This window comes from Mytilus galloprovincialis, chromosome 6 (assembly GCF_965363235.1).
Source record: "Mytilus galloprovincialis chromosome 6, xbMytGall1.hap1.1, whole genome shotgun sequence".
Classification (NCBI taxonomy): Eukaryota; Metazoa; Mollusca; class Bivalvia; order Mytilida; family Mytilidae; genus Mytilus; species Mytilus galloprovincialis.
Genome location: NC_134843.1, coordinates 67,891,986 through 67,919,061, shown reverse-complemented (window position 1 = coordinate 67,919,061; position 27,076 = coordinate 67,891,986). Strand labels below are relative to the sequence as shown.

The 27,076-nt window shown below is 33.4% G+C and overlaps 2 protein-coding genes across 2 annotated transcripts in view; both read left to right on the top strand.

Annotated features, from left to right (window-relative positions):
* LOC143078278 (uncharacterized) overlaps nt 1-11,379 on the top strand; it is a 40,409-nt gene extending 29,030 nt beyond the window's left edge. The window contains exons 6-11 of the mRNA XM_076253185.1: nt 1,197-1,994; nt 2,489-2,566; nt 3,641-3,838; nt 8,220-8,275; nt 9,019-9,126; nt 11,078-11,379. Coding sequence (XP_076109300.1) covers nt 1,197-1,994; nt 2,489-2,566; nt 3,641-3,838; nt 8,220-8,275; nt 9,019-9,126; nt 11,078-11,167 — 1,328 coding nt within the window. The 3' untranslated portion in view covers nt 11,168-11,379. The remainder of the gene's footprint in view (nt 1-1,196; nt 1,995-2,488; nt 2,567-3,640; nt 3,839-8,219; nt 8,276-9,018; nt 9,127-11,077) is intronic.
* A 12,427-nt stretch (nt 11,380-23,806) lies between these two features.
* Nucleotides 23,807-27,076, top strand: part of LOC143080161 (uncharacterized) — a 32,562-nt gene continuing 29,292 nt past the window's right edge. Inside the window, exon 1 of the mRNA XM_076255886.1 lies at nt 23,807-23,866. The gene's annotated coding sequence lies outside the window, so the exon portion shown is untranslated. The remainder of the gene's footprint in view (nt 23,867-27,076) is intronic.

The window sequence follows — 27,076 nt, the reverse complement described above, 5'->3', positions numbered from 1 at the left end:
GGAAAACCATCAGGGAGAATATTTCCAAAGGAGTTCCATGGCAAATGTTTAAGATGGAAATATTATATCCTTTTTTTTCTTTTTATTTTCCATGGATTTTCATGGAGAACAGGTTCTAATACTCAATGGAATTCCATAAAAATAAATAAGGGGTAAAACGAAGCACGCACATCGAACCAAACACGAGAAAACCAGAAATAAAACGACAAACACGAAAACAAGTTAATTAAAAGGCCGAAAATATTGCACGAAAACAACCCTTTACCACCCTGTTAAATTATTATTTCTGAAATGTTTGCTCTTTTATGTTGACTTTTATTATAACATATTAGTATAAAAAACAGATCAATAATATTGCTCAACATTTCTTATAAGAGACAAAATGCTATTTTGGTTTTTATTTCAAGTCCCATTTTGATGGATTATTGCTGTAGCTTAACAAAATAATTAAAATATTGAAGAAATAAAATTCATTACCTTTAACATTTGATTTTCTTGAGTTATATCCCTTGCCTATGTTCACAATTGTGTGTATCTAAAATTCATTTGGTATATCATAACATTTGAAGGGTAGGAGTTTGATTATTACAAGTCTCTATGGTTCTGTGCCTTTTCAATGCAAAATAAGTTGGGTTTATGCTTCTTTCAGATATTGAGTGTTCGTCCGAATTGTTTGTTATTTTAACATAATGCTTGAAACATCTAAAAAAAAATAAAAAAAGTAAGAAGATACCATAGACTTGATTAAATGAATTATTATACTGTTACAGCAGTATCATCGGTTCAATTATCGGATGTTAAACTTTATTGACTATTGTATACGGGAAATAAATACTCGCTAAGTTCAAAACTGATATAAACAGGATAAAACATGGGTAATGATTATCACAATTTGAATTGACAACACCATTGTCAAAACGAAAAAAATTAAGACCAATAACATCAAATGGAATAAAATGATAATTAAACTAAAGCTTTAGCTGCTCTACCATAGCTGAAAAATGAGATGCTTGATAAGTGTCAGTAGTTTCTGTTTCACTTATCTATTTTACGGGCATTCATTCATGTGGAATTTATGAAAATTCATTGTCATTGTTTCAGGTTGATAAAACATTTCCACAAGAAGATTTTCTTCATTTTAAACAAAAAATTATTGTAATGAAATATCTCTTATTTTCTATATCTCTTATGTTTAGATGGTTGTGAAGAACTAACAGAAGTACTGTTTAATAGATGTGGACACAAGAACTTTAATCATATTGAGTTAACTGATGTAGAAAAATTCAATGATGATGGTCAATACACAGACAATTATAACAAAGAAACGGATGGTTTACTTCAAGATTCCATTCACAACTTAAATATAACAGGGGAAAAAAATTATGTGTCGGGAGTTGATGCAAGACCATTTAATACTGGAAGAAATCATGATAAAGATAACTCACAACTAGGAAGGAGATCAGATTCTGACAGCAGTTTGATAGGAGCAGGAAATAATAACATTTCAGACATTTCAACCTGTGGTCCAAGATCAATCACTGATGAAAGTTGTCAGGCCAGCTGGTCTGGTGAACAAAATGGAAATACCAAAAATGGCAGTGAAGAAACTTTACCAAAAGCTATGCATAGACAACCAGAAATCCTTTCAGATTCCCCGAAAGATGTTGAATCGGTTGCAACAAATGCAGATACAAATCCAGCTGCACTTAAGATTAAAACTGTTGTATCAGAAAGTACATCTGTTCAATCAGTTGACAATGTTTCACATAATTTTGAGAAATGTATTGGTATAGGTCAGCTACCTCATTCACCTGATAATGTTATACGTTATGAAAGAAGTGACGTAGTAGACCTAAGTTCAGTTAATAGTGAATTAAATGACACAGAACTAAAAAAGGAAGTTTCATCAGAAAACACAATTGTAAAAGCAAGTGAACAAAAATCGACATTTTCTTCAACACCAAGTTTACATGTAGATTCTATGTTTTCTGGAGGTAATATACTGCCAAAATATTATTTATATAAATTCAGATTCTAAGAAATTAAAATCATAATTAATAACTCAATCTGTTAATTGTTTTCTTAACAAATTGCTTCCCTTTGTCAATCGTAGACTGGTTCTATACTGGACCAAATTAGCTTCTACCCACTCAAAGGATAATAACTTTAAAGTGATATGTCTGCTTTTTATCAATTTTCTTGTGAAAATTAAGTTTTGGTATCACAATTATTTATCTTAACAACAAATTAAATGTAATTAACAGATTCGAAAAAAAATGTAATAGCTGTTATGGGAGTTAACAGTTTCCTTTGCATTCAGAAAACTGTTTTCCTTTGTTTATTCGATTATTTTCAGCTCAGCAATTGGTGCTGTATTTTGTCAGCTCTACCTATATAAGTATTCCATTTTGTATAAATGAATATGCCCCACCTACTAATAGTAGTATTCTGGTATGTGCATTTTTATATACATTTTTTGTTATTTCAGGTAATACCAACTCATCTGGTCCATCTTATATATATCTTCTAAGATGGGAAATGTCAGGAGATGACAGGCCAGGAAGAGGTAATATTGTATTTTATTTTATTTTAACTTTTGAATGTTATACTATAAAGTGTACGGTAGTTAATTAAGAAGATGTGGCATGACTGCCACGGCCTGGTTAACCTAATAGCATGTGTTTTGTATTTGATATTCGGTCCTTATGACAGTTAATTATTAAACGTGATGTTTTCCATTGTTGTTCAGGTTAATCAGATAACCATTGATACCACTACTATAAAGTAGTTATTATACCCGACACAACGAATTGCAGAGGGTATAATATTTTTCACCCGTCCGTCAGTCCGTCAGTCCTGTTCTTGTCATTGCAATTCCTCAGAAACCAACAACAGAATTTCATAAAACCTGTTTAGATAATAACATGAATAAAGACATACTATGTAGATGTACATATCGACATAGGAAATTATGATTCAAATTTGTTTCAAGGAGTTACGCCCCTTTGAACTTTTATGCCCCAATATACTACTGCAACAGTTTGTTATCGCAACTCATCTGTAACCACACAACAGAATTTCATGAAACTTTGTAGATAATATGGACATACTATGTAGATGTGGATATCGTCAGAAAATTATGGTTAAATTATTATTCTATGAGTTACGCCAATTTGAACTTATTTGCCCCAATATACTACTGCAACAGTTTGTCATCGTAACTCCTCTGAAACCTCACACCAAAATTTCATGAAACCTTTTAGATTATAAGGACATAATATGTAGATACATGTATGCATATCGACAGAAAATTATGATTCAAATTTTGTTTTCTTACAGTTATTTTATTTGTCCAGGGACAATGTGGGGGCATGGAGTATGTGAACGCGCTCACTAAGGTTCTTTCATTGGACGATGTTTCAAAAACCTTGTGGATTAGATTTTTGTTTGATCTAAATAGAATTGAGAAAGAAATACTCCCAAGAGAGGCAGTATCATCAATGTATTAGTTTATGAGTGTAGCTCATGTAAATGGGAACCACTTGCGAAAGGTCAGATCCATTTGGATTTTAATCCAATAGATATGAGTTTAGACATATATATCATGGTTTAACAAATCAAAACTAATGTTTACTTGTAGGCAGAATTGAATACTGGGAAAATCCTCATTATGGTCATAAATCCAACGTTTTGACTGATCTTGAAACTGGGAAGGTGCTGTTGAAAAGTCCAAAGAAGTATATGAATGACAATGTTGTTTACCTTGTACCAGACAAACAAAATAATGGTATTGAACCTTTTATGCAGATAATATTGGAACAGTTAGAAGATGAAATAGGTTGGTTATAATTAAACCAAAGAAAGGATTTGAAAGATTTCACTTTTACCACCAAGTGGTTTAGCCCTTTATCACATAAAAAATGAGATTTTCAGGTTCTTAGATAATAATTAAGTGATAATTGACAAAATCACTGAAACAACTGGGTTTTTGTCATGGCTTATGAAATCACGCCTGATCAAAGTTGTAGTTGTCCCATTACTTTTACAAAAATCTTCTCTTTTATAAATATCGAGCAAATCTAACAAAACCGTGCAATGTCATTATTGGGATATTTAGTTTTAAAAATACATCCAAGTGAAATCTTCAAAATTCCTTTTTGGCTTAAGCATGTCATGCCATGTTCTATAAAAAAAGTGGAGAATGACAAATAATGTAAAAAAAAAAGGGTCAGGATAAACTAATGAAAATAGTCAAGAATAACTAGAGTGAAAAATAAAAAGCAGCACAGATAATAAAAAAAATGCAGGTCAAAATATTGGTTTCTAGTTCCCCCTCAAAAATCATATGGTAGCGCCCTGAATGTAAAGAGAAAATAAGATGGTCCCCTTTTTATTTGTTAATATGTTGACAAAGCACACTTCTGATTTAATTTTAGAGACAATTGATACTGCATACAGTTTTTGATACAGCTTCATTTGGTTCTATTTGATTAAGAAATAATTGATGCAAGATGTACTTTATTGTACTTTTAACATGGGTAGGCCTTATATTCGTGATTATTTTGCCCGAGCGACAGTGTTGGCTAAAATAACACGAGTATAATGCCTACTTATGTGAAAACTACAATAATGCATAGCTTGCATCAATTATTTCGATTCTGATTAGGACAATTAATGTAATTTTTATTTCCGATGTGTATAAGGGTAGAACGTGAAATCTTCCAAACTCCTTTTTGGCTTAAGCATTGTCATGCCATGTTCTATAAAGCAGCATCTTATGAAAGATTCTGGTCCCCACTACATACAACTTTTTCATGATTTATTATCACGTATTATACTTTAAATTATACTATAATGAGCAGTGGTATTTTGAATTTTTACTTTATATAAAGAGATGCATGCATACTTATGGTAAGATTGCAGCGACTGTGTGTAAGTAGTCAGAGAAAGCGTGAGTGTGAGCAGCTATATTCTTTTTTTTCTAACTATATTCTTGTATTATGAAGATAAATTAAAATTAAAATGGATTAAAAAAAAAAATGTTCTATAAAAAAAATGGAGAATGACATATAATGTAAAAAAAGGGTCAGGATAAACTAATGAAAATAGTCAAAACTGAATAGAATGAAAAATAAAAACAATAAAAAGCAGCACAGATAATAAAAAAAAATGCAGGTCAAAATATTGGTTTTATAGTCCCCCCTCCCCCCCCCCCCCCGCCTCAAAAATCATATGGTAGCGCCCTGAATGTATAGAAAAAATAAGATGGTCCCCTTTTTATTTGTTAATATGTTGACAAAGCACACTTCTGATTTAATTTTAGAGACAATTGATACTGCATATAGTTTTTGATACAGCTTCATAAGGCCAGATGTTGCTCTTTGGTGGCATTTTGGAGAACAAACCAAAACCAGTTACACAGAAACATTTTGAATATTTATGCGATTTACATGTATTATTATCATCGCCTTATTTTTTTCCGTATATCTTGTTTATCCGGTACGCTCCCGTTAGGTGTCCGTTTTATGCGGTTCGATATCCGTTCTGTCCGGTACGTTTCCGTTTCTTGTATGTTGCATATCCGGTGTGTGTCCGTTATGCATTCGTTACGCGTCCGTTTTATTTGGTCAGTACATCAACGGACTCCCAACGGATAACAATTTTGTCAAAGGACAACTTTTGTTTTCATCCGTTAGTCGTCCGTTCGTGCTATCCGGTAAGGTGTGACCACGGCTGAAACAGTGATTGCAATACAAACATCGATTTTTCATTTATGTATATATAGTAGGTTTATACTTTTTTCTTTCAGACATTCAAAGTCTTTTGAAATCAGGTGCCACTATTTATGATTTGGACACATTTCTATAAAGCAGCATCTTATGAAAGATTCTGGTCCCCACTACATACAACTTTTTCATGATTTATTATCACTTATTATACTTTAAATTATACTATAATGAGCAGTGGTATTTTGAATTTTTACTTTATATAAAGACATGCATGCATACTTCTGGTAAGATTGCAGCGACTGTGTGTAAGTAGTGAGAGAAAGTGTGAGTGTGAGCAGCTATATTCCTTTTATTTCTTTAATAACTATATTCTTGTATTATGAAGATAAATTAAAATAAAAATGGATTAAAAAAAAAAAAAAATGTTCTATAATAAAAATGGAGAATGACATATAATGTAAAAAAAGGGTCAGGATAAACTAATGAAAATAGTCAAGACTAAATAGAATGAAAAATAAAAACAATAAAAAGCAGCACAGATAATAAAACAAATGCAGGTCAAAATATTGGTTTAATAGTCCCCCCCCCCCCCCGCCTCAAAAATCATATGGTAGCGCCCTGAATGTATAGAAAAAATAAGATGGTCCCCTTTTTATTTGTTAATATGTTGAAAAAGCACACTTCTGATTTAATTTTAGAGACAATTGATACTGCATATAGTTTTTGATACAGCTTCATTTGGTTCTATATGTGTAAGACATAATTGATGCAAGCTATTATACTTTATTGTAGTTTTAACATGGTTAGGCATTATATTCGTGATTATTTTCGCCCGAGCGACAGTGATGGCTAAAATAACACGAATATAATGCCTACCCATGTTAAAACTACAATAATGTATAGCTTGCATCAATTATTCCGATTCTGATTACAATAAAGGTAATTTTTAATTCCGATGTGTATAAGTGTAGAACGTTTGTGAAGGCTCTTCTATGAACCTCCCTTTTGTTGTTTGTAAACAAGCAAACGACTGGCAATGTGATATTTCAGAGGGATGAGTTTTGAACAGCCAGCATGAACGGTTGTCGTTTCTAGGTCAAATATGTCAATTTCGAAGTGCAACACATTATTTACAGGCATAATGAATGAATTAGTAACAACATGTGCATCAATTAAGAGTTTGGAAATGTTTTAAGTTAATCAGATATATTAAATGTATACCAATTTGATAAAATTCAGTATTATGTAGTAGTCAATATACGCATGTGCAAACACATTGTTTTTTGGATTCACCAATTTGATAAAACTCATTATTCTGTAGTTTTCAATATACGCATGTGCATACACATTTTGTTGGATTTAGATCATGGGTTTATTCATAAAGCAAATGAAGCACGTCATATTAGAATTATACACTTTCTGTTCATGCTGATAGCATTTTATGTTTAAGCCTCGGTCACACCTTAACGGATAGCTTGAACGGATGCCTAACGGATAACTTTTTTTCAATCCGTTCATGTTCGTTAGATGTCCGTTCTTATCCGTTAGACGTCCGTCCATATCCGTTGCATGTCCGTTAAGTGTACGTTTTATCCGTTGACGTCTGTTTTGTCCGGTGGAAAATTTTGAGCATGTTCAAAACTTTGAACGGACGTCCAACAGATGAAATGTCCGTTGAACGTCCGGTAGGCATCCGTTTTGTACGGTACTCGTCCGTTTCGTTTCCGTTTTGTATTGGTTACGTGTCCGTTATACATCCGTTGGAGGTCTGGCAGATAAATTCACCAACGGACTTCTAACGGACGTCTTACGGATAAAACGGATGTTGAACGAATGTGAAACGGACTTCTACCGGACGTATAACGGATAAAACGGATGAAGAACGGATCTGAAACGGATAAATGCCAATAAAAAAATTCGCGTCAAAAATGCCAATTAGATTTTTTTAAGGTTCAAGAATTCTTATTATTCATAATCTATCTTAGAGTTAGGGCACGTATTCATAATCAATCAACTCTTATTCAGGCCAGATGTTGCTCTTTGGTGGCATTTTGGAGAACAAACCAAAATCAGTTACACAGAAACATTTTGAATATTTATGCGATTTACATGTATTATTATCATCGCCTTATTTTTTCCGTATATCTTGTTTATCCGGTACGCTCCCGTTAGGTGTCCGTTTTATGCGGTACTCGTCCGTTGGATGTACGTTCGATATCCGTTCTGTCCGGTACGTTTGCGTTTCTCGTATGTTGCATATCCGGTGTGTGTCCGTTATGCATTCGTTACGCGTCCGTTTTATTTGGTCAGTACATCAACGGACTCCCAACGGATAACAATTTTGTCAAAGGACAACTTTTGTTTTCATCCGTTAGTCGTCCGTTCGTGCTATCCGGTAAGGTGTGACCACGGCTGAAACAGTGATTGCAATACAAACATCAATTTTTCATTGATGTGTTTATATAGTAGGTTTATACTTTTTTCTTTCAGACATTCAAAGTCTTTTGAAATCAGGTGCCACTATTTATGATTTGGACACATTTGAGGTAATTCAAATATTATTATTATTAAATTTGTGTATCCAACCAACTAAATTGTAATTCTTTGCTTAGATTCTAGCAGTTAAACACACATACTTCCCCCTCTTACTTTAAATGTTATTCTTTGAAAGGAACTTTCAATTAAGGTAAAGATGTTTCAAGTGATTCTAGGTTAAGCACAGAGTTAAGATTTTTAGCCTACCAATTTGGCCCTAACCTCTTTATTATTATTTTTAAAAGTTTATCATTTGCTAAGCAGATAACAAGCCTTAACTTTCAAGATTCTACTGCACCTAATAGAGAAACTTGGAAAATTCACTTCATTATTGTGTTAAAATGTAGTAGTATTCATACACCCTGCTATACTAGTGTACTAAGTGAGCCTGTAATTCAGTGGTTGTCGTTTGTTTATGTGTTACATATTTGTTTTTCGTTCATTTTTTTTTATATAAATAAGGCCGTTAGTTTTCTCGTTTGAATTGTTTTACATTGTCATATCGGGGCCTTTTATAGCAGACTATGCGGTATGGGCTTTGCTCATTGTTGAAGGCCGTACGGTGACCTATAGTTGTAAATGTCTGTGTCATTTTGGTCTCTTGTGGACAGTTGTCTCATTGGTAATCATACCACATCTTCTTTTTTATATTTAAACATTTTTTGAAATTATTCTATCCTGGGATTATAAAAATAAGCATATATAAGTTTGCCATAAATGCATGATATAATGATATGAAACTGATTTATTGTAGATTATAGATCAACAAAGACCACAGTTAAATCCAGCACATTCTGGGCAGCTATTATCTGAACAACCTCATCACATGCCTTTACCACATGAACAAAACCAATCAGATAATGTAAGACTTTATTTGTAGATGGAAATAAGTATCTATCAATTGACAATGAATCCGTACTTCAAGTACGGCTCACATTTGATTTTAATTAAATTATCTAAATTCTACCAGTATTTAAATAGGCTAATTAGTATGGCGTTCATTATCACTGGATACGCACATACTTACAACTTCTCGTCCAATCAATTTGCTTGAATTTGCCTTCTATTTTCATAGTACATACTTTTTCCGTGTACTAAGTTACTACGCATGAATGACCACAAGGGTAAGATTTCATTGTATTGTAATCAAGGTATAAGAGCAAAAATTGTACTGGCTATTTTGAAATAAATGATGTCTTCCAAATTTAACTAAATAGTTTGTAATTAGTTTTCAAAAAGATTTTAACATCCTACTAATCAATCTTTTGATCTAAATTTGACAATTAAAAAAGTTTCTTTCATTTAAATAAAGAGTAATAATAATGGTGCTTTATACCTTGATTAAAGTACAACTCAATCTAAAATTTGTAATCCTTTATATTCCATGCAATTTCTTTGTACACAAAAAGAGTCAACCATGAATCTTTTGAAGGGAAATTATTAATAAAGCAATTTAATCTGATATATTTAGTCATAAATTGGTCGATAATTGGTTGCCTAATGTCCAGTGATAAATATTTCATGCATATAACCTATCCACTAGACTACCTATGGGTACATACCAGGGGCAGATCCAGCCATTTTTAAAAGGTGTTTCAACCAAAGATGTGGGAGGGGGATCCAACTGTTTGTATTAAGATAGTTTTAGGTTTTATGTGAAATTAAAAATGTTTTCAAGAATGTAAAGCTTTCACTGCAATTTAAGAATTGTCTGCTCTTGGTCAATTCATTTTGTCATCTTACCATGTAAATAAGTACATGTATAGTAAAACAACGCTTCGTTCATATCAATAAACATACTTACACCAGCAGCTACCTTCTTTACATTCTAAAGTCAAGGGCCTTTGAAATCCCATTTTTACAATGATATTATAGTGAGTAGATTTACAAAACTACGTAAATGAGCTACATCCAGTCAGCCAAAACATATCAATAGACTAATTACAGGATTACTCAAGTTGTAAATATGTGCTAAATTGGATATTGTATAGAAAGGTATATACTATGAAAATAAGAGCTTGGGGCAAAGCCCCTCGCTCTAATTTTCATAGTATATACCTTTCTATACAATAACCGAGACCTAGTATATATTTGTTATGGGGCCAGCTGAGGGACGCCTCCGGGTGCGAGAATTTCTGCTGTTGTTTTTTATTTGGTCGGGTTGTTGTCTCTTTGACACATTCCCCATTTCCATTCTCAATTTTATTAGATGTTGTATAATTGCCTATCAGAAAATTATCCACATCAGACCAGATGTTATCAACTGTGGGTCAATAAACGACCATTATTAATGAGCCACGCCCATATACTATTATATGGAAATTTTAAAAAGCCTCTGCAGGTCAAAACTGGAAACGAAACAATGGAAAGAGAAAACTAATAACCTGATTTACAAGTTTTAAAAATATGATCCATTATGTAGCAGCCAAAGACAAACCACTGAATTGTGAGATCCTGCATACATAATGAGATGTTTGTGAGTAATCTACCTTCCGCTAGCCCTTATGAAAGTCACATGTAAAAGCACAATGTAAGAAAATACTAAAATCATCTGGAAAATGCGTGACTCCACCTTTTTAACAATATGCAGTTTGAACCTGCGTCCTAACGACAACTTTCTTTGAAGGTAAGTTTTCTCTGTTCACTGGCAAGTGTGACCTTTATACAATGGTTTGACTGTTACAGTATATACCTGTCATAAATTTATCTAGTATCCAACCATTTAAACATTGGTAAATACTGTTGCTTCAATTTTAACGAGGCATAATTCTTTAAATATTTTTTTAATTGTTAACACAAGTTTCTTTTTACAGGGAATAGACAATAACACAGAAAATAATGAAGTACAGAATGATGATCAATTCAACAATCTTTCTCTTGGGAGTTTTGAGAATGATAATTAAAAGTTCTATCTCGACTGTGCAAAAAAAAATGCTCTTATAGACTATCTCTTGCCAACTTTTTATATCAAATAATTGTTCATAATGAAAATAATGTAATCACGGTCCTACGAAAAAGCGACCGGGAGTTCCCGGGGAAAAGAAAAGCGCACGGGATTATAAAATAATAATATTTTATAATATATATGTTTTACTGAATAAATAAAATAATTATTGCTTGTTTTGTCCTGAATATAAAAGGGGATATTTATGATGCTACATCTAAATTAAGTTTGTAGATAGTGTTGTTGCACTTTTACATTTAAGATTTCAAAATTCAAAGATGTTCGTTATTTTTATATATTCAATGATTGAAAATAGAAAAGTCGTTCGTTTATTGGTTTCTCAACTGTAAACCGAAAAATTCTTTCAATTTAATAATTTGAATGCACATATTGCGTTGATTACAAAATACGGACAAGTCGGAGAATACGAAATACAAACAAATAGAACATTAAACCAATCTTCCTTTAGAAGCTACATTTGTACTGAGACTATTAAAAAAAGCTATTATAGTAGTCTTGTATTTGTATAAAGTGGGAGCAATGCTGCACGTTGAACACATCTGTTGATGTAATTAAGGTCTTTCCTTTTTCAAAAGGGAAAGACCTTACTGTATTTCTTCTGTTTATTATTATTATTCTTCCCCCAAACTTTGACGAAGTTAGCAGCCTTAAACGTAAGACGTGTCGCTTTCATGTTCACACTTTGTATCGGTGTCATGAATACCTATCTGGAACTCACCCTGTGAGTGGAAATATTTTGTCGGTTCGGAGTAATCCCTCCGAAACCCAAAAACCTTGTTACCGTTCCAACACCATAACCGTAATAGGTAGAAAAAAACAAAGGGTGAAATTTGTTCAGGACCAGACCCCGGTTCTTCGTCACATTTGGATCGAAAGGATTCAACGACTCATTGGTAGGGTTATGCCCCTATTAAAATTAACTGGTGTCGGTTGGCCACCCAAACTCAGAAACCGTAAGTCGTAGACACCTAGGATCTTCACCATTCATCATCAATTCATGTGACTTTGAAAAATACCTCAAGGTCAAATGTGTATGTTGACCTTGACCTTTGACCTAACACCTTGTTACCAGATAATCTCAGCAACCATTAAACTTACAGAAGTTTTAAATAGTGGAAATGTTTTGGTCATTACGGCGCAACTTTGTTACATTTTGACCGAAGAGATTTGACCTTTTTGTAAGGGGCATAACCCCTGTTTTAGGTTTCTGAAAAGACAAAATCAGCCTTTACTATATAACCAAAGGTCCTAGACCCATGGGGTCTTCAGCAATCACATTGGGGACTAATGACCTTGACAAAGGTCAAAGGTCAAGGTCATGTCCCAGATAGCGAATTTAGTGTTTTTAACCTTATATAAAGGATTTTTTTAGTGTGTTTTCAAGCTTTTTAAGGTTGACCTTGACCTTTGACCTTTCAACTTTTTATTGTATATCTCAAAAACGATTATACTTACAGAAATAGTAAATAGTGAAAAATGATGAGTTGACTAAGGCGCAACTTTTTTAAATTTTGACCGAAGAGCTTTGACATACCCTTAAGGGGCATAACCCCCATTAACAGTTTATGAAAAGACAAAATTAGCTTTAACACTTGTACCAAAGGTCCTAGACCCATGGGGTGACATTGTGGACCAATGATCTTAACAAAGGTCACAAGGTCAAAAGTCAAGGTCATGTCCTAAAAAGCGAATTTGTTGTTTTTGTCGTATTTTAACGGTTTTATGTGTGTTTGAGAGCTTTTCAATGCATTCTACGACGATTGGAACATGTATTTTACATTACGAAAAGGAAAGACCTCTTAATTGTTCAAGAACAATTGACATTTTAATTGATATTGTGGTTCTTGTAGTGGGTTTCAGGACAAATATCATGTGCCTTTCTCTATAAACATTTGATATAATAAAGGAAGCAACCTTTGCCAAAAATACCAGGTAAAGTGGCATCTTGTATGAAGATTTAAAATTTCGTTGGTTTTCTTGTTTATATAAAGGCGCTGGCTACGGTTACATGGAAATGTAACAATAAATTAATGATGAAATTATTGTTACATTGGAGATTTATTGCCAGAATACAGGGTTGGTTTATACGAATGTAACAATAATATTGTTTCTACGGTTACATTACGTTATTGTTACATTAATTGCAGAGACATAGATATAGGAAGATGTGGTGTGAGTGCCAATGAGACAACTCTCCATACAAATAACAATTTAAAAAGTAAACCATTATAGGTTAAAGTACGGCCTTCAACACGGAGCCTTGGCTCACACCGAACAACAAGCTATAAAGGGCCCCAAAATTACTAGTGTAAAACCATTCAAACGGGAAAACCAACGGTCTAATCTACATATATACATACATACATACATGTATTATATTATACATTCCATTCTCAATGTTATGTATATGTTCCAGACCATACGAGTATTTGGACCGTACGCGTACGGTCCGGACCGTATACGTATACTCGTACGGTCTGACCATACGCGTACAGTCGGACCGTATGAGTATACTCGTACGGTCCAGCTAGCCATACATGTTTTGGTATCATATGGGTTAAATTTTAAAAAAAGAACAATTACCAAACATTTGTAGCTTTAGTTATCCAAGATGCTATTTTAACATTAGATGGATAAGTGAATAAGCGTACAGTTGAAATTAAATGTTTGTATTATTCTATATTTTAATCCCATTTTTGTACTCTCGCTCAAGTTCACACTAACTACCACAAGGAATGTTAATTTTTTTTAATCATTTTACATTTACATGTTCATGCATGTTCCCTTGCATATGCATTCTTTCTTTTTTTTTAAAGTTCACAAATATTATAAAACAATTGTCCTTGTACGTTTTGTTTACATCCGTTAACCTCAATTTCAATGCGCATACTGGCCTTTAATAATGTATTTCTGACATGCTAATTACAGGAGATTAACAGATTAAACTAGCGTGACCTTTTTAAAAAGTTAGAATATTTAGTTTTCATTTCAATATCAATTGAACTTTTTATATTAATTTGAGATATAAGATTTGTTGATCTGTTATTTAGATTTGTATCTGATAAACTTGACCATCTTCTTATTATTAGTCCGACCGTACGCGTACGGTGCGACCGTATGCGTATTTTGAAAAAGTACGGTCCAAATACTCATACGGTCTGGAACATATATAAAAAAAATATGTCTCTGATTAATGCACTTCGATGTACGTTAGATTTATTAAACTTAAACCTCATAGTTTTGTTGCTTATTTTTTCACCAATAAAAACGAAATTACGATCACATAATATCTGAACTCTGAAAATGAAAGAATTTTCAACATGTCGGCAAATATAAACATCACTGAATTGACTTTACAGTATAAAACATACATCGCAATTAAGAGTAAAGAAATATTTTTTCACATGAATCATGACAACCATTGAAAGTTTGAGACTTTAACTTAAAAAAGGGATAGTGTAAAATGGAATTGTACAGTATGCAATTACCAATCTAATTAAAATATTGATCTCTTATTACATTATATTACATATATGTAGTTTTAAGTATAACGTAATCAGAGATCAATATTTTAATTATAATATTGTGCAATTACAGACGTGCACATTGGTGCATTCGATGATTCGTTTGTGATGGCTGATGAATGATTCCATCAACATGCGTCGGACTAAAACATGCTTCCATAAACATCATACTGGATTTGTAGAAACTGACATTGTAAATAAAAATTATAAAAATTGTATGCAATATTGTAAAATTCAAATGAAAGTTTTTATAAGTTTTATTTTGCATTACCGTAAAATAACGCAATGCCGATCAGATCAACTCGATGATCCCGATCGTCCAAATTTCCACGAATTCGGGCTTGTTTACGACTTCTACCCGACTGCTTCACGACTATACACAAACTTAACTCGACTCCTCACGACTCCTTGATGTCTCCATCACGACTCCAAACCGACGACTAATTGAATACATATTCGATAATTTCGACCAATTCACGATCTCTACACGATTTTTACTCGACTAGCTAGACCAAATTGACTATACTCGATCTCAGTCTGATCTCGGCCAGATCAGATCGACTTCGTTGATCGAAAAGGTGTCGTATGGGTAGTCGGGCATTGTTCGGTATGTAAAATTTTAGCATAAAAACGTCTGATTTTTTTTTTAATCACCCGCTGCAGCAGAGGAGGCACTAATTGTTACCCTTGTCCGTCCGTGAGTACGCATACGTACGTCCCAACAATTAGTTTCCGTTCTCTAATTTTATTTTGCCTCAAACTAATTTTATGAAACGTATACACAATGCTTCAAAACACAGATCAAGTGCTAATTAGGGTGTCGTTACTTCGTTCTTGGGTAATGACTCTTTATATGCAAGCATGGACATTATATGTGTCCCATGGACACATTTCCCGTTTATATTTTGGTTAGATTTAGTAGTTCACAGATGATCTGAGTAAAATTATACATTTAAAGTATTTACATGGGAATAAAGCAGTTGGATTATTTGGCAAGGTGGTTATAGACAGGTTAATAGCTGTGAGGAAACTTGAAGAGAGCGTAGAAGACGAACAAAAAGGGTAGACAGCAAAGGGAGCGGAGAAATAATGGCGACACAGTGACGGACACGGCGACCACTGTGTGGGTAGTATAAATTGCAATCACAAAAATACTGAACTCCGAAGAAAATTAAAAACTGAAAGTACCTAGTAATCAAATGATAAAATCAAAAGTATGAGAGACTTGAAGGAGCTGAACAAAGAGGACCCCAATGGTTATAAAAATTTCCTGAAAGTAAAGTAGGACGCTGATTTGTTATGGGAGTTTTACTGCTCTTTTCTTCAAAATGAGATTTGTCACTGAATTAGTACTGATGTTAGATAGCAATATACATACATTTTACCATCCTCTTTTCCTTGCTTTCTTACAAATTAAGCATACATGTACTGTGTGTGTCATAAATGTGCATATGTATGTAATCAGTATTGTCCATATATCTGATACCCAGTAGTTGAATGATTCAAGATATTTCTTTTTGGTGTATCCATGGCATCAACCTGCTTTGTTTTACTAATAATATTGCAAAAATGGGATAAACATGTTACATATTTTCCCCAAAATTTTTCCAAAAGTAAAATTGCATGCACAATTACTTTATTTTTATATTGAAAAATCTGTGAGGGCCAAAATGCAGGATCTACTTTCATTCCGAAACGCATGAGATCATCCCAGGTTTTATAGGGTTTCGTGTTGATAAGTTTTTAGTTTTCTATGTTGTGTTATGTAGACTGATGTTTGTCTTCTTGTCGGCTTTCTTTTTCCCTATGACTGTGTCCTGTGTCGGTTTGTTTTCGACCTTTGAATTTGGTTGTTCCTTTGGTCTCTCTTTTGAAATTTTACACCTCCTTGCAAATGTACATACGCGTACTGTTCACGGAGGAATTTGTGTACAGTTAAAAATAAATAGTGACAATATAATTTTGAAGAAGCAAAGATAAAGCCCCAAATAACATCGTTTTTGTGTGTAAAAGTCACTACATCAACTGCTTGATAAACGAATTAGGTATTGACAATTCACTTGGAAACTCAACATATACCCTCACGACACTTACCAAAGAGGAAATCCTGGATAATCATAGGTCTGTTCTATGTTCCTTTGGAATTTCAACCAAAGATGAAGAACAGGATCTTCCATCACTGTATTGGATACCTAAACTACATAAGTGTCCTTACAAACAACGGTATATTGCTGGGTCTTCCAAGTGCTCCACGAAACCTCTTTCTAAATTATTAACATCTATTTTATCAGCAATCAAAGACGGGCTTCAAAGTTATTGTGAAACTGCCTATTCTAGAGGTGGCGTGAATCAGATGTGGATACTTAAAAATTCAAAAGATCTTTTAGAGTACATACAATCTAACTCTCTTTCATCTTGTAACAGTATTAAAACATTTGACTTTTCTACTCTGTACACAAGTATTCCACATTCCAAACTAAAAGACAAATTGAAAGAGTTGGTATTACTTTGCTTCATAAAAAAGAATGGCCAACGTAGATACAAGTATCTTGTCCTAGGGAGGGATAAATCCTACTTTGTAAAGAATCACTCTGATTCAAACAAAAAGTTCTCTGAAACTGATATTATCAAGATGCTTGATTTCTTGATTGACAACATATTTGTTACGTTCGGAGGACGTGTTTTTCAACAGACTGTCGGCATTCCAATGGGAACAAACTGTGCCCCTCTACTCGCCGACTTGTTTCTTTATTATTATGAGGCTGACTTCATGCAGGAACTTCTTAGGAAGAAAGACAAGAAGTTAGCAATATCCTTTAACTCTACTTTCCGCTATATAGATGATGTTCTTTCACTAAACAATTCAAAATTTGGTGACTATGTGGAACGCATCTATCCAATCGAACTAGAGATAAAGGATACTACAGATACAATTAAGTCGGCTTCATATCTTGACTTACATCTAGAAATTGACAATGAGGGTCGGTTGAAAACAAAACTTTACGACAAAAGAGATGATTTCAGCTTTCCAATTGTGAACTTTCCATTTCTAAGTAGCAACATTCCAGCAGCACCTGCATACGGGGTATATATCTCCCAATTGATACGATATTCCCGTGCTTGCATTTCCTATCATGATTTTCTTGATAGAGGTTTGCTGCTCACAAGGAAGCTATTAAACCAAGAGTTCCAATTAGTGAAGTTGAAATCATCCCTTCGTAAATTTTACGGACGCCATCACGAGTTGGTTGACCGTTATGGAATAACCGTTTCACAAATGATATCGGATATGTTCCTTACGTCGTAACTACAATCCCCTTCCCTTTCATGAATATGACCTACCGAATTAGACTAATTACCGGATTTGTAATCACATAAGCAACACGACGGGTGCCACATGTGGAGCAGGATCTGCTTACCCTTCCGGAGCACCTGAGATCACCCCTAGTTTTTGGTGGGGTTCGTGTTGTTTATTCTTTAGTTTTCTATGTTGTGTCGTGTGTACTATTGTTTTTCTGTTTGTCTTTTTCATTTTTAGCCATGGAGTTGTCAGTTTGTTTTAGATTTATGAGTTTGACTGTCCCTTTGGTATCTTTCGTCCCTCTTTTATGAGAGTTTATCAGAGCTGCACACATTTTTAGAGAATCGTGTAGCAGTCATGTTTACTCGAGTATGGTCGAATGTGGTCGCGTTAGATCGGGTATTGGTCGAGTTGGTCTGGGATTAAACACATATATAGAAGTCGCAGTGATCATGAAGCGATCGAGCATTGGTCGAGTTAATCTGGACCACATCTGGAAATGATCGGATATTTGTCGAGCAAAGATCGAAATGATCGAGTACTGATCGATCAACTATTTGTATCCCGACCAAACTCGATCTCTACACGATCCTTTCCCGATCAAGATAATTATCTCAGTTTATTCTGAAACTGGTTATAAGTAATTGGTATGCATTTCCCCTTTTTTGTACAAGAAAAAGCGGCATCATCTGAAGTGTAAGGATTTAAAGAACACATCCTTTTATACGCATTTACTGGGCAAAATTTAGATAGAGGATATGCAAGCAAAGGTATCCTTAAAATATGATTACCCAACTGAATTGTTTTTGTCCATTTGAATGCAACTATTATAAGAGACGGAAAGACTGTAACATCACCTCTGCACAGCTGTTTATTTTTGTCAATTTCTTGATTGATATATACTGGAACTAAATTAGACTTCCTGCTTAAAAGTACTAAAGCAAAAAGAAATAAACACCAATATGTCGCATCTAGCGGCGTATTCAAATTCAAATGTTCACGAATTTTTCCTAAATTTTTTAAAGTAATAGGAAATGCCTGTTTAGGTAAATGTTTTAATTTCCGCTTAGTATTCGGCTATCGACGGCAGAATGAAAAACTTAAAATTCTATAAAGCTGGGGTCACACATTCAGGATTTTTACTGCCGTCCTTGACAGGACCATTCCCGATTAAAATTTGTCAAAAGTCTGATCAAGATCCTGTGAATCGTGGATTGAAATTCGATTTGTATCTTTCGCCAGGTAAAATTCGACCGAGTCTGTCACGACTGCGTCCCGATTCTACCGAATGTAATCCGACAGAGATCAGATAGTGACAAGACAGTGAACCGACGCTGACGGAAGTTATCCGTTCGAAAACTGTCGGCATAATCGGGATGATCAGGTACTGTCGGAACGTAATCCTATCACGGTCCGCTCTATCGCATTGCAAACGGCTTTGTCTGGTCTCAGTCGTATTGTATTCTGTTATTGTCGGGACTTCTCCAGATCATTCCCGTTCCACAGGACACCGTCCCGAATACACAGAACATTGTTAGGAATTCGATCCGATACAGCAGAATCTGTCACGACATAGGCACGATTGTAATCCGACTAGACAAAATCAGCTGAGTTTCCCCGAATGTTACGGGACGCACCTAACTGTCGGGGTGCTTTGCCGAACTATTCGGACCCTTCCCGACCAGTAGGAATCTGTTACGAACTAAAACGACTGCGTTCAGACAATAATAGGACATTCCAGATAATTGAGGATACTAATCCGACTTTTTCACTTTTCGTGTCGTATCGCTGTCTGATCTCAAACGGGAGCAATAATCGGCAATGTGTGAACCCCGCATTAAGGAACCAATCAAAATGCATTGTTATGTTATAAAATTCATAACAAGTTGTATTATTAGCTGTATGTAAAGAACCGGAATAATTCGAACATAAAGTATAAAGTCTATTTCTTTTATCTCCAGTCGCCAATTATATATTTTTAATTAATTAAAAATAGCACAATTAAACAGAAACTATCAAAGACCTAGCTAGATATAAAGCTTAAACATTTAACCTACATTCTCTGAATAATAAAATTGCAAATATCGCCAAAATTAAACTGAGACAACGAACGTATATGTCAAGATTACAGCATGACCAGGCTCACTAAACATTCGTAACAGAAAACAACGAATATAACAACATATAAATAAAGTTAGCATTAATACAGGTAAATATTTTTTACTAAAAAATTTTTAATTTTGATAATTGAAAATGTATAATTTTATTGGCAGTTACTCGCTATAAACTCATCTGACAATATTTTTTTTTCATTTTCACGGTTCACACTTTTCTTTAAGGGGTCTATTTAATTGCCTTATTTTATAAGGTTGCAATGAGTTTCGATGCATTTTTCGACTGATTTTTATCATTCAAACTGATTTAATTTGAAAATGAGTGCATAGACCCCTATTATTTAAAACAGCAATTTGTTTCATTTTACAAGGAGATTATGTGACCCAAATTTTATAAAACTGTAAATAGCGCATTTTTTTTTATTTTGATAAACATGCAGCAAAAAATGACGTTTTTTTCCTCTATTCATGAACGTTTGATAAATATAGAGTTATTTCGGAATAAAAATTGCATAATTTTTAATGATACTTATAAAATACAGAAATTACCGATTATTTAACAAAAACAATTTTGTGTTTATCTTTTAAAACAAAAAAGTTATGTCTTTCTTTCGAAAAAGAAAATACGGACACAAATCTGAATTTTGAGCAAATATACAAAATTTCGAACTCATTTTACTCAAAAAGTAGCACATGAAGGTATATTTTTTATTACATATTTGATTTAATGAGGTAAAAAATAGCCTATATGCAAATTTTCATCAACTTGAATACAGGTTCAAAACTGTATCGTATGCCCTCAATACGAGCCTCTTGTCTCCATTTCCTCTATTTCATATGATAAAATATGATGATAAATATCCTTCACAATAGAACAGTGTATATGTTGTGTACAATTTTTAAATATGTTGTACAAATTATAATTTGTACAGATTTGTTGTACAAGATATCAGCGTTTTATGAACTGCTTAACACAAATTGATGATGCAAGCACACAGTCTTTTGTTTCGCAGATTTCTGTCATATTATCATAACGTCATTATTATATACAGTCTAACATAAGAATTGATACAAAATACATTATAAGACAGCAAAAAGACTTTTTATGGGTATGAATATGGTATAAGGAGAAAAATAAAATTCGATTCAGATAAAACGGAAGATAACAGCAAAAAAGCCAAATTACTAGTAGAATACTTTTCCAGTGTATTCACCAAGGAACCTGATGGAGATGTGCCATCACCAACGCCGGTATTAGTAACTAATGAAATGCCAAATCAAAAAATTAAGGAGGAAGTAGTGCTGAAACACTTAAATGCATTAAAAATAGATAAAAGCTCCAGGTATGGACAAACTACACCCCGGACTGTTAAAAGAGATCTCTGAATCATTGGCAAAACCTTTATGTATCATATATAATCAATCACTTGAAAGTAAGACCGTACCTAACGATTGGAAAAATGCTATGATAAGTGCAATATTTAAAAAGGGTAATAAGTTACTAGCCAAAAACTATAGGCCAGTCAGTTTGACATCAGTAGTACTTAAAATCATGGAGAAAATATTGCGTGAATTTATTATAGAGCATATGAAAAAGAACAACTTATTCTCTAAAAAACATTTATTGCAGGAAGGTCAACTGGTCTCCAACTTTTAAAAGTGATTGATAAATGGACAAAGACACTAGATCAAGGATTAGACATAGACTGCATATATACCGACTTTATGAAGGCCTTCGATAAGGTACCACATAAAAGATTAATAGCCAAAATCAAAAATCTAGGTGTCCATGAAGATATAGTAGGGTGGATAACGAGCTTCTTAGAAGATAGGAAACAAAAGGTCATAGTGAATGGTGAAGAATCAGACTGGGCTAACGTTACATCTGGGATACCCCAAGGATCAGTACTAGGACCGCTACTATTTGTTCTATTATATATATAAACGATCTTCCAGACCAAGTAGATTCTGATGCATACCTATTTGCAGATGACACCAAGATCTTATAATTTAAAACACAAAATGACAGACAAATTTTACAAGAAGATCAAGATGGAATCCTGGAGTGACAAATGGCTACTAAAATTTCACCCGGAAAAATGTAAATATATATATGAAAATAAGTAAGAAATCTAATAGCACTGACCATCCACCATTCTATAGCCTACTAAATCATCCTATAGCACAAGTTAAAGAGGAAAAAGATATTGGAGTCCTTATCGACTCAGAACTCACCTTCGAAAACCACATTAGTGAAAAAGTGAACAAAGCAAACTCCATATTCGCAGTTCTTAGAAGAACATTTAAATACTTGGGAATAGAGACATTCATGCCATTATACAAAACCATGGTTAGAACCCACCTAGACTATGCCAGCTCAGTCTGGTCCCCATACAAAATAGAAAGATATATCGACACAATAGAAGGTGTCCAAAAAAGGGTTAAAAACCAATTACCAGGTCTCAAAGACATGGGCTACCTAGAGAGACTTAAAAAACTAGGCCTATATGAGAATAAGAGGAGACATGATTGAAACCTTCAAAACGATGAATGGATACTACGACAAAGAAGTAAGCTCATTTTTAAGAAAGGCAGATGATTCTCAACAAAGATATAGTAGCAGGACCAACAGTAATAAAGTCGTTCATCAAAGATTCCAATCCAATATCCGTAAACACTCTTTCTCTGTTAGAATTGCTAAAACCTGGAACAAACTACCAGATAAAATAATAAAGTCACCATCCATGAATTCCTTGAAAAACCGACTAGACAAATATTGGTCAGACGACTGAGAGATATATTACAATGACTACAGAGCAGAAATATCCGGAAGTCACGGACGAAACAGAGAAACATTAAATTGTGAGTCTGGTGAAGACTGAGGAACCTTGAGGGATCCTGTACTGGAAATCAACTATAAGTAACTATAAGTAAGTAATTTAAACCATTCAGGTATCCTCATTTCCAGTTTGAGGACAAGGAGACTAGCACTAAATGTTAGGTTGAAGTATATAAATTGGAATTTGAAACATTAAACTAGTACATTTTATAAGATAAACCTGTATCCCCTGGTGCAAGAGGGTATGTGTAAAAAAAACTTTTAACTTGTACAAAAACCCTGTACAAGTTATAATTTGTACAAACTAACATCTTGTATACACAACATATGTACATATATATATAATGATCAGTCTATGCACCAATTAATATATGTTACTGTATAATTTCAAATCGGGTCTTCAATAACATTTCATGTGTATACAAAGGCGTTTTTCAATAAAAGTGCGATTGTCAGACAAAGAAAATAGAAGAGTCAACTTTTCTAAAATTTTATTTCAAGAGTTATTTTGAATACCTCTATTATTGACCTGTTTGTAAATGAAAAGTGCAATCTTAAATAATTTGTTTTCATAATTTGTATACTGTCTCATATATATACTGCTTCTAAACGCACAGTATATATTACATATAATTCAAAATACAATTGGTAAACAAATTCGGGTTAATTGATTATTCAAACTTGAGTTGTTACGCGTATCTAATATGGCATATATAAGTAACCGGAAATTCCGTTCCCATCCGTGGTAAGGCTCTTCTTTTATATATGGAAATCACCTTTTCTATTTTGGTACTAAAGTTCTCGGAAGAAGAGATAGTAGATTATAGTAGGAGAGCGTTCAAACTGTCAATTAGAATTAGTAAGAAACACCACAAAGGCTGCAATTGCTTCATATTGCAAGTTATTTTTTTAAAAATTATGCTTTGTCATTCAATTAACCCACAGAAACTATGCATATTCTTTATTTTATATATAAAGGTGTGGCATGAGTCATGAGCTAAGTTACAGGCCATTTTAGCTCTGCTTTAACCACAGGGGTTTGTTATTATTGGCCAGGTTTACTATTCACCCCTCCCAGGGATAGTAAACCCGACAAAGAAAAACCCTTCCATTGATAGTGAACACTTCTAAAGTAACGAACCCTAAGGCTTGTGTTTTGACGAAAGCGTTTCAGCAAAATGACCAAATATAGCCATGTCATACATGTAACTATTTGACCTTACATGAGCCACGACTGAATTTTTGCGAATGCGTGTACATAAAATTCTCTAAAATATGACGCAACCCAAAACATCTATGATTGATACAGTCGCGTCTGTTGGTATACATGTAAGAATCCGGGTCTGTTCGCATATTTCACAGATCCCAAAATGCAATATGATGTATGCGTTAAAGGCATAGGATACAGATTTGATTCATATTAAAATTTTGATATATGAAAATTTGCATATAACAGGCTATTTTTACCTGATAAAATTTAATATGTAATAAAAAATATACCTTCATGTACTACTTTTTGTGTAAAATGAGGTTGAAATGTCAGATATTTGTTCAAAATTCAAATTTGTTGAAGCAAGGATTTGTATAGTCTTACTATACAAATCCTTGGTTGATGTATTTTTCCTTTTGAAAGAATTTATAGCTGACTATGCTGTATGGGCTTTGCTCATTGTTGCAGGCCGTACAGTGACCCATAGTTGTTAATGTCTGTGTCATTTTGGTCTCTTGTGGACAGTTGTCTCATTGGCAATCATACCACATCTTCTTTTTTATACAAAACTTTTTTTTTATAAAAGATAAACAAAAGTTTTGATAAATTATTTGTAATATCTATTCTATATAAGTATATCCTATAAAATTGTGCATTCTTTTTTAGAAATAACTATTTTTTAACAAATTTAATGAATTTATAAAATAAAATGTCATTTTGGATCAACTGGAGTATACCATGTATACGGAAGAAATAGTTTTTCATCAGCAGATTATTATGAGTGAATTCGCATTACATTTAAAGGCTAATACAGACACATGAACACATCGATATATAGACACATCAACACATAGACACATCGACACATCTTAATATAAACACATCTACATATAAACATTGACACATTGACCTAATCGACATATCGACACATAGACATATCGACACATTGAAACATAGACACATCAACATATAAACACATCTACATATCGACACATAGAATTACTAGTATCATCTCAAACATTTGTTTATTTTTTTGTTTTGTTTTGCTTTGTTAGTAGTGTCGATAGGCAAACAAGCACCCTAGGCTGTGGCTTACATCAATCTTACTTGTTACGTTAAGCACAGTATTGCATCGCAAGACGTAACATGTAATTTACAATTTTGACGCCATTATACTTTGCCATTTTCTTATCAAATTTTTTAAGGGAATTTGCGCTTGACATTTTCTTATCAAATTTTAAAGCGAATTTGTGCTATTTACAAAAAGACATTGCAGAGTTTCTACTCCACTGATTTTTATCAAAAAATACCGTATGATGAAGAGATGTTTCAAAATTTATTATTTAAAAGGCAATTTTCCTAAGGATCGATACGAGTGAAAACAAATGCAATTTTTCCAATTTTAATTTGGATAGAATGCATAGCAAACTTTTCTAAAAATAAAATCATGCTGCCGGAGGGACACATGAGAAGATAAAAATTAGCCTGAAAAATATTTTGACAAATAACATGAATAAAACATAAAAACTTATGGTATTTAATTCATAAAAATCGGTCATATGATAAGGTCCGAGACCACAATTGTCGTCCCTTGATTTTCGTTGTTCACGAGTATAGTCCCTAGTGTTGACAGTGGGTTACTTGTCATTATTTTTTATAATCCTTCCAAATTTATTTCTCCATGTTTAATACCTCAAATTTCAAGTAGGGTGGGGGGGGGGGGGAATTACACTGTAAAAAAGTTTGGATCCAGAATTTTAAAGGAAAGTAGTGATTTGGTCCAGCTGAAAAAGGTAAAAATTAGCTCTTTGGAAGCTGTCAAAAGATTTCAAGACGCTCTAAACATAAAAATGTCCATATTTTGAGTTAGAGCCGATGAAGTTTTCTATAATTTAGATATAATTTGTCCCAGAAGTAGTACAACACGCTGTAAAAATTTCAACTTTTTTTGGCAACTTCCCTAAATGATTTGATGGTTCAATTTGTCAAATAGTATGAAACTAAAGGATTTAAACTTTTATTTTATAGAATTTCTGCACAAAAGACAAATTTTGACATTTTATGGTCAAAATAGGCATTTTATAGCTTTTTATACGACCGCAAAATTTGAAAAAATTTTCGTCGTATATTGCTATCACGTTGGCGTCGTCGTCGTCGTCCGAATACTTTTAGTTTTCGCACTCTAACTTTAGTAAAAGTGAATGGAAATCTATGAAATTTTAACACAAGGTTTATGACCACAAAAGGAAGGTTGGTATTGATTTTGGGAGTTTTGGTCCCAACATTTTAGGAATTAGGGGCCAAAAAGGGCCCAAATAAGCATTTTCTTGGTTTTCGCACTATAACTTTAGTTTAAGTTAATAGAAATCTATGAAATTTTGACACAAGGTCTATGACCACAAAAGAACGGTTGGGATTGATTTTGGGAGTTTTGGTTTCAACAGTTTAGGAATTAGGGGCCAAAAAAGGGCCCAAATAAGCATTATTCTTGGTTTTCGCACAATAACTTTAGTTTAAGTAAATAGAAATCAATGAAATTTAAACACAATGTTAATGACTACAAAAGGAAGGTTGGTATTGATTTTGGGAGTTTAGGTCCCAACAGTTTAGGAATTAGGGGCCAAAAAGGGACCCAAATAAGCATTTTTCTTGGTTTTCGCACCATAACGTTAGTATAAGTAAATAGAAATCTATGAAATTTAAACACAAGGTTTATGACCATAAAAGGAAGGTTGTTATTGATTTTGGGAGTTTTGGTCCCAACATAATAAGGGCCCAAAGGGTCCAAAATTAAACTGTGTTTGATTTCATCAAAATTGAATAATTGGGGTTCTTTGATATGCCGAATCTAACTGTCAT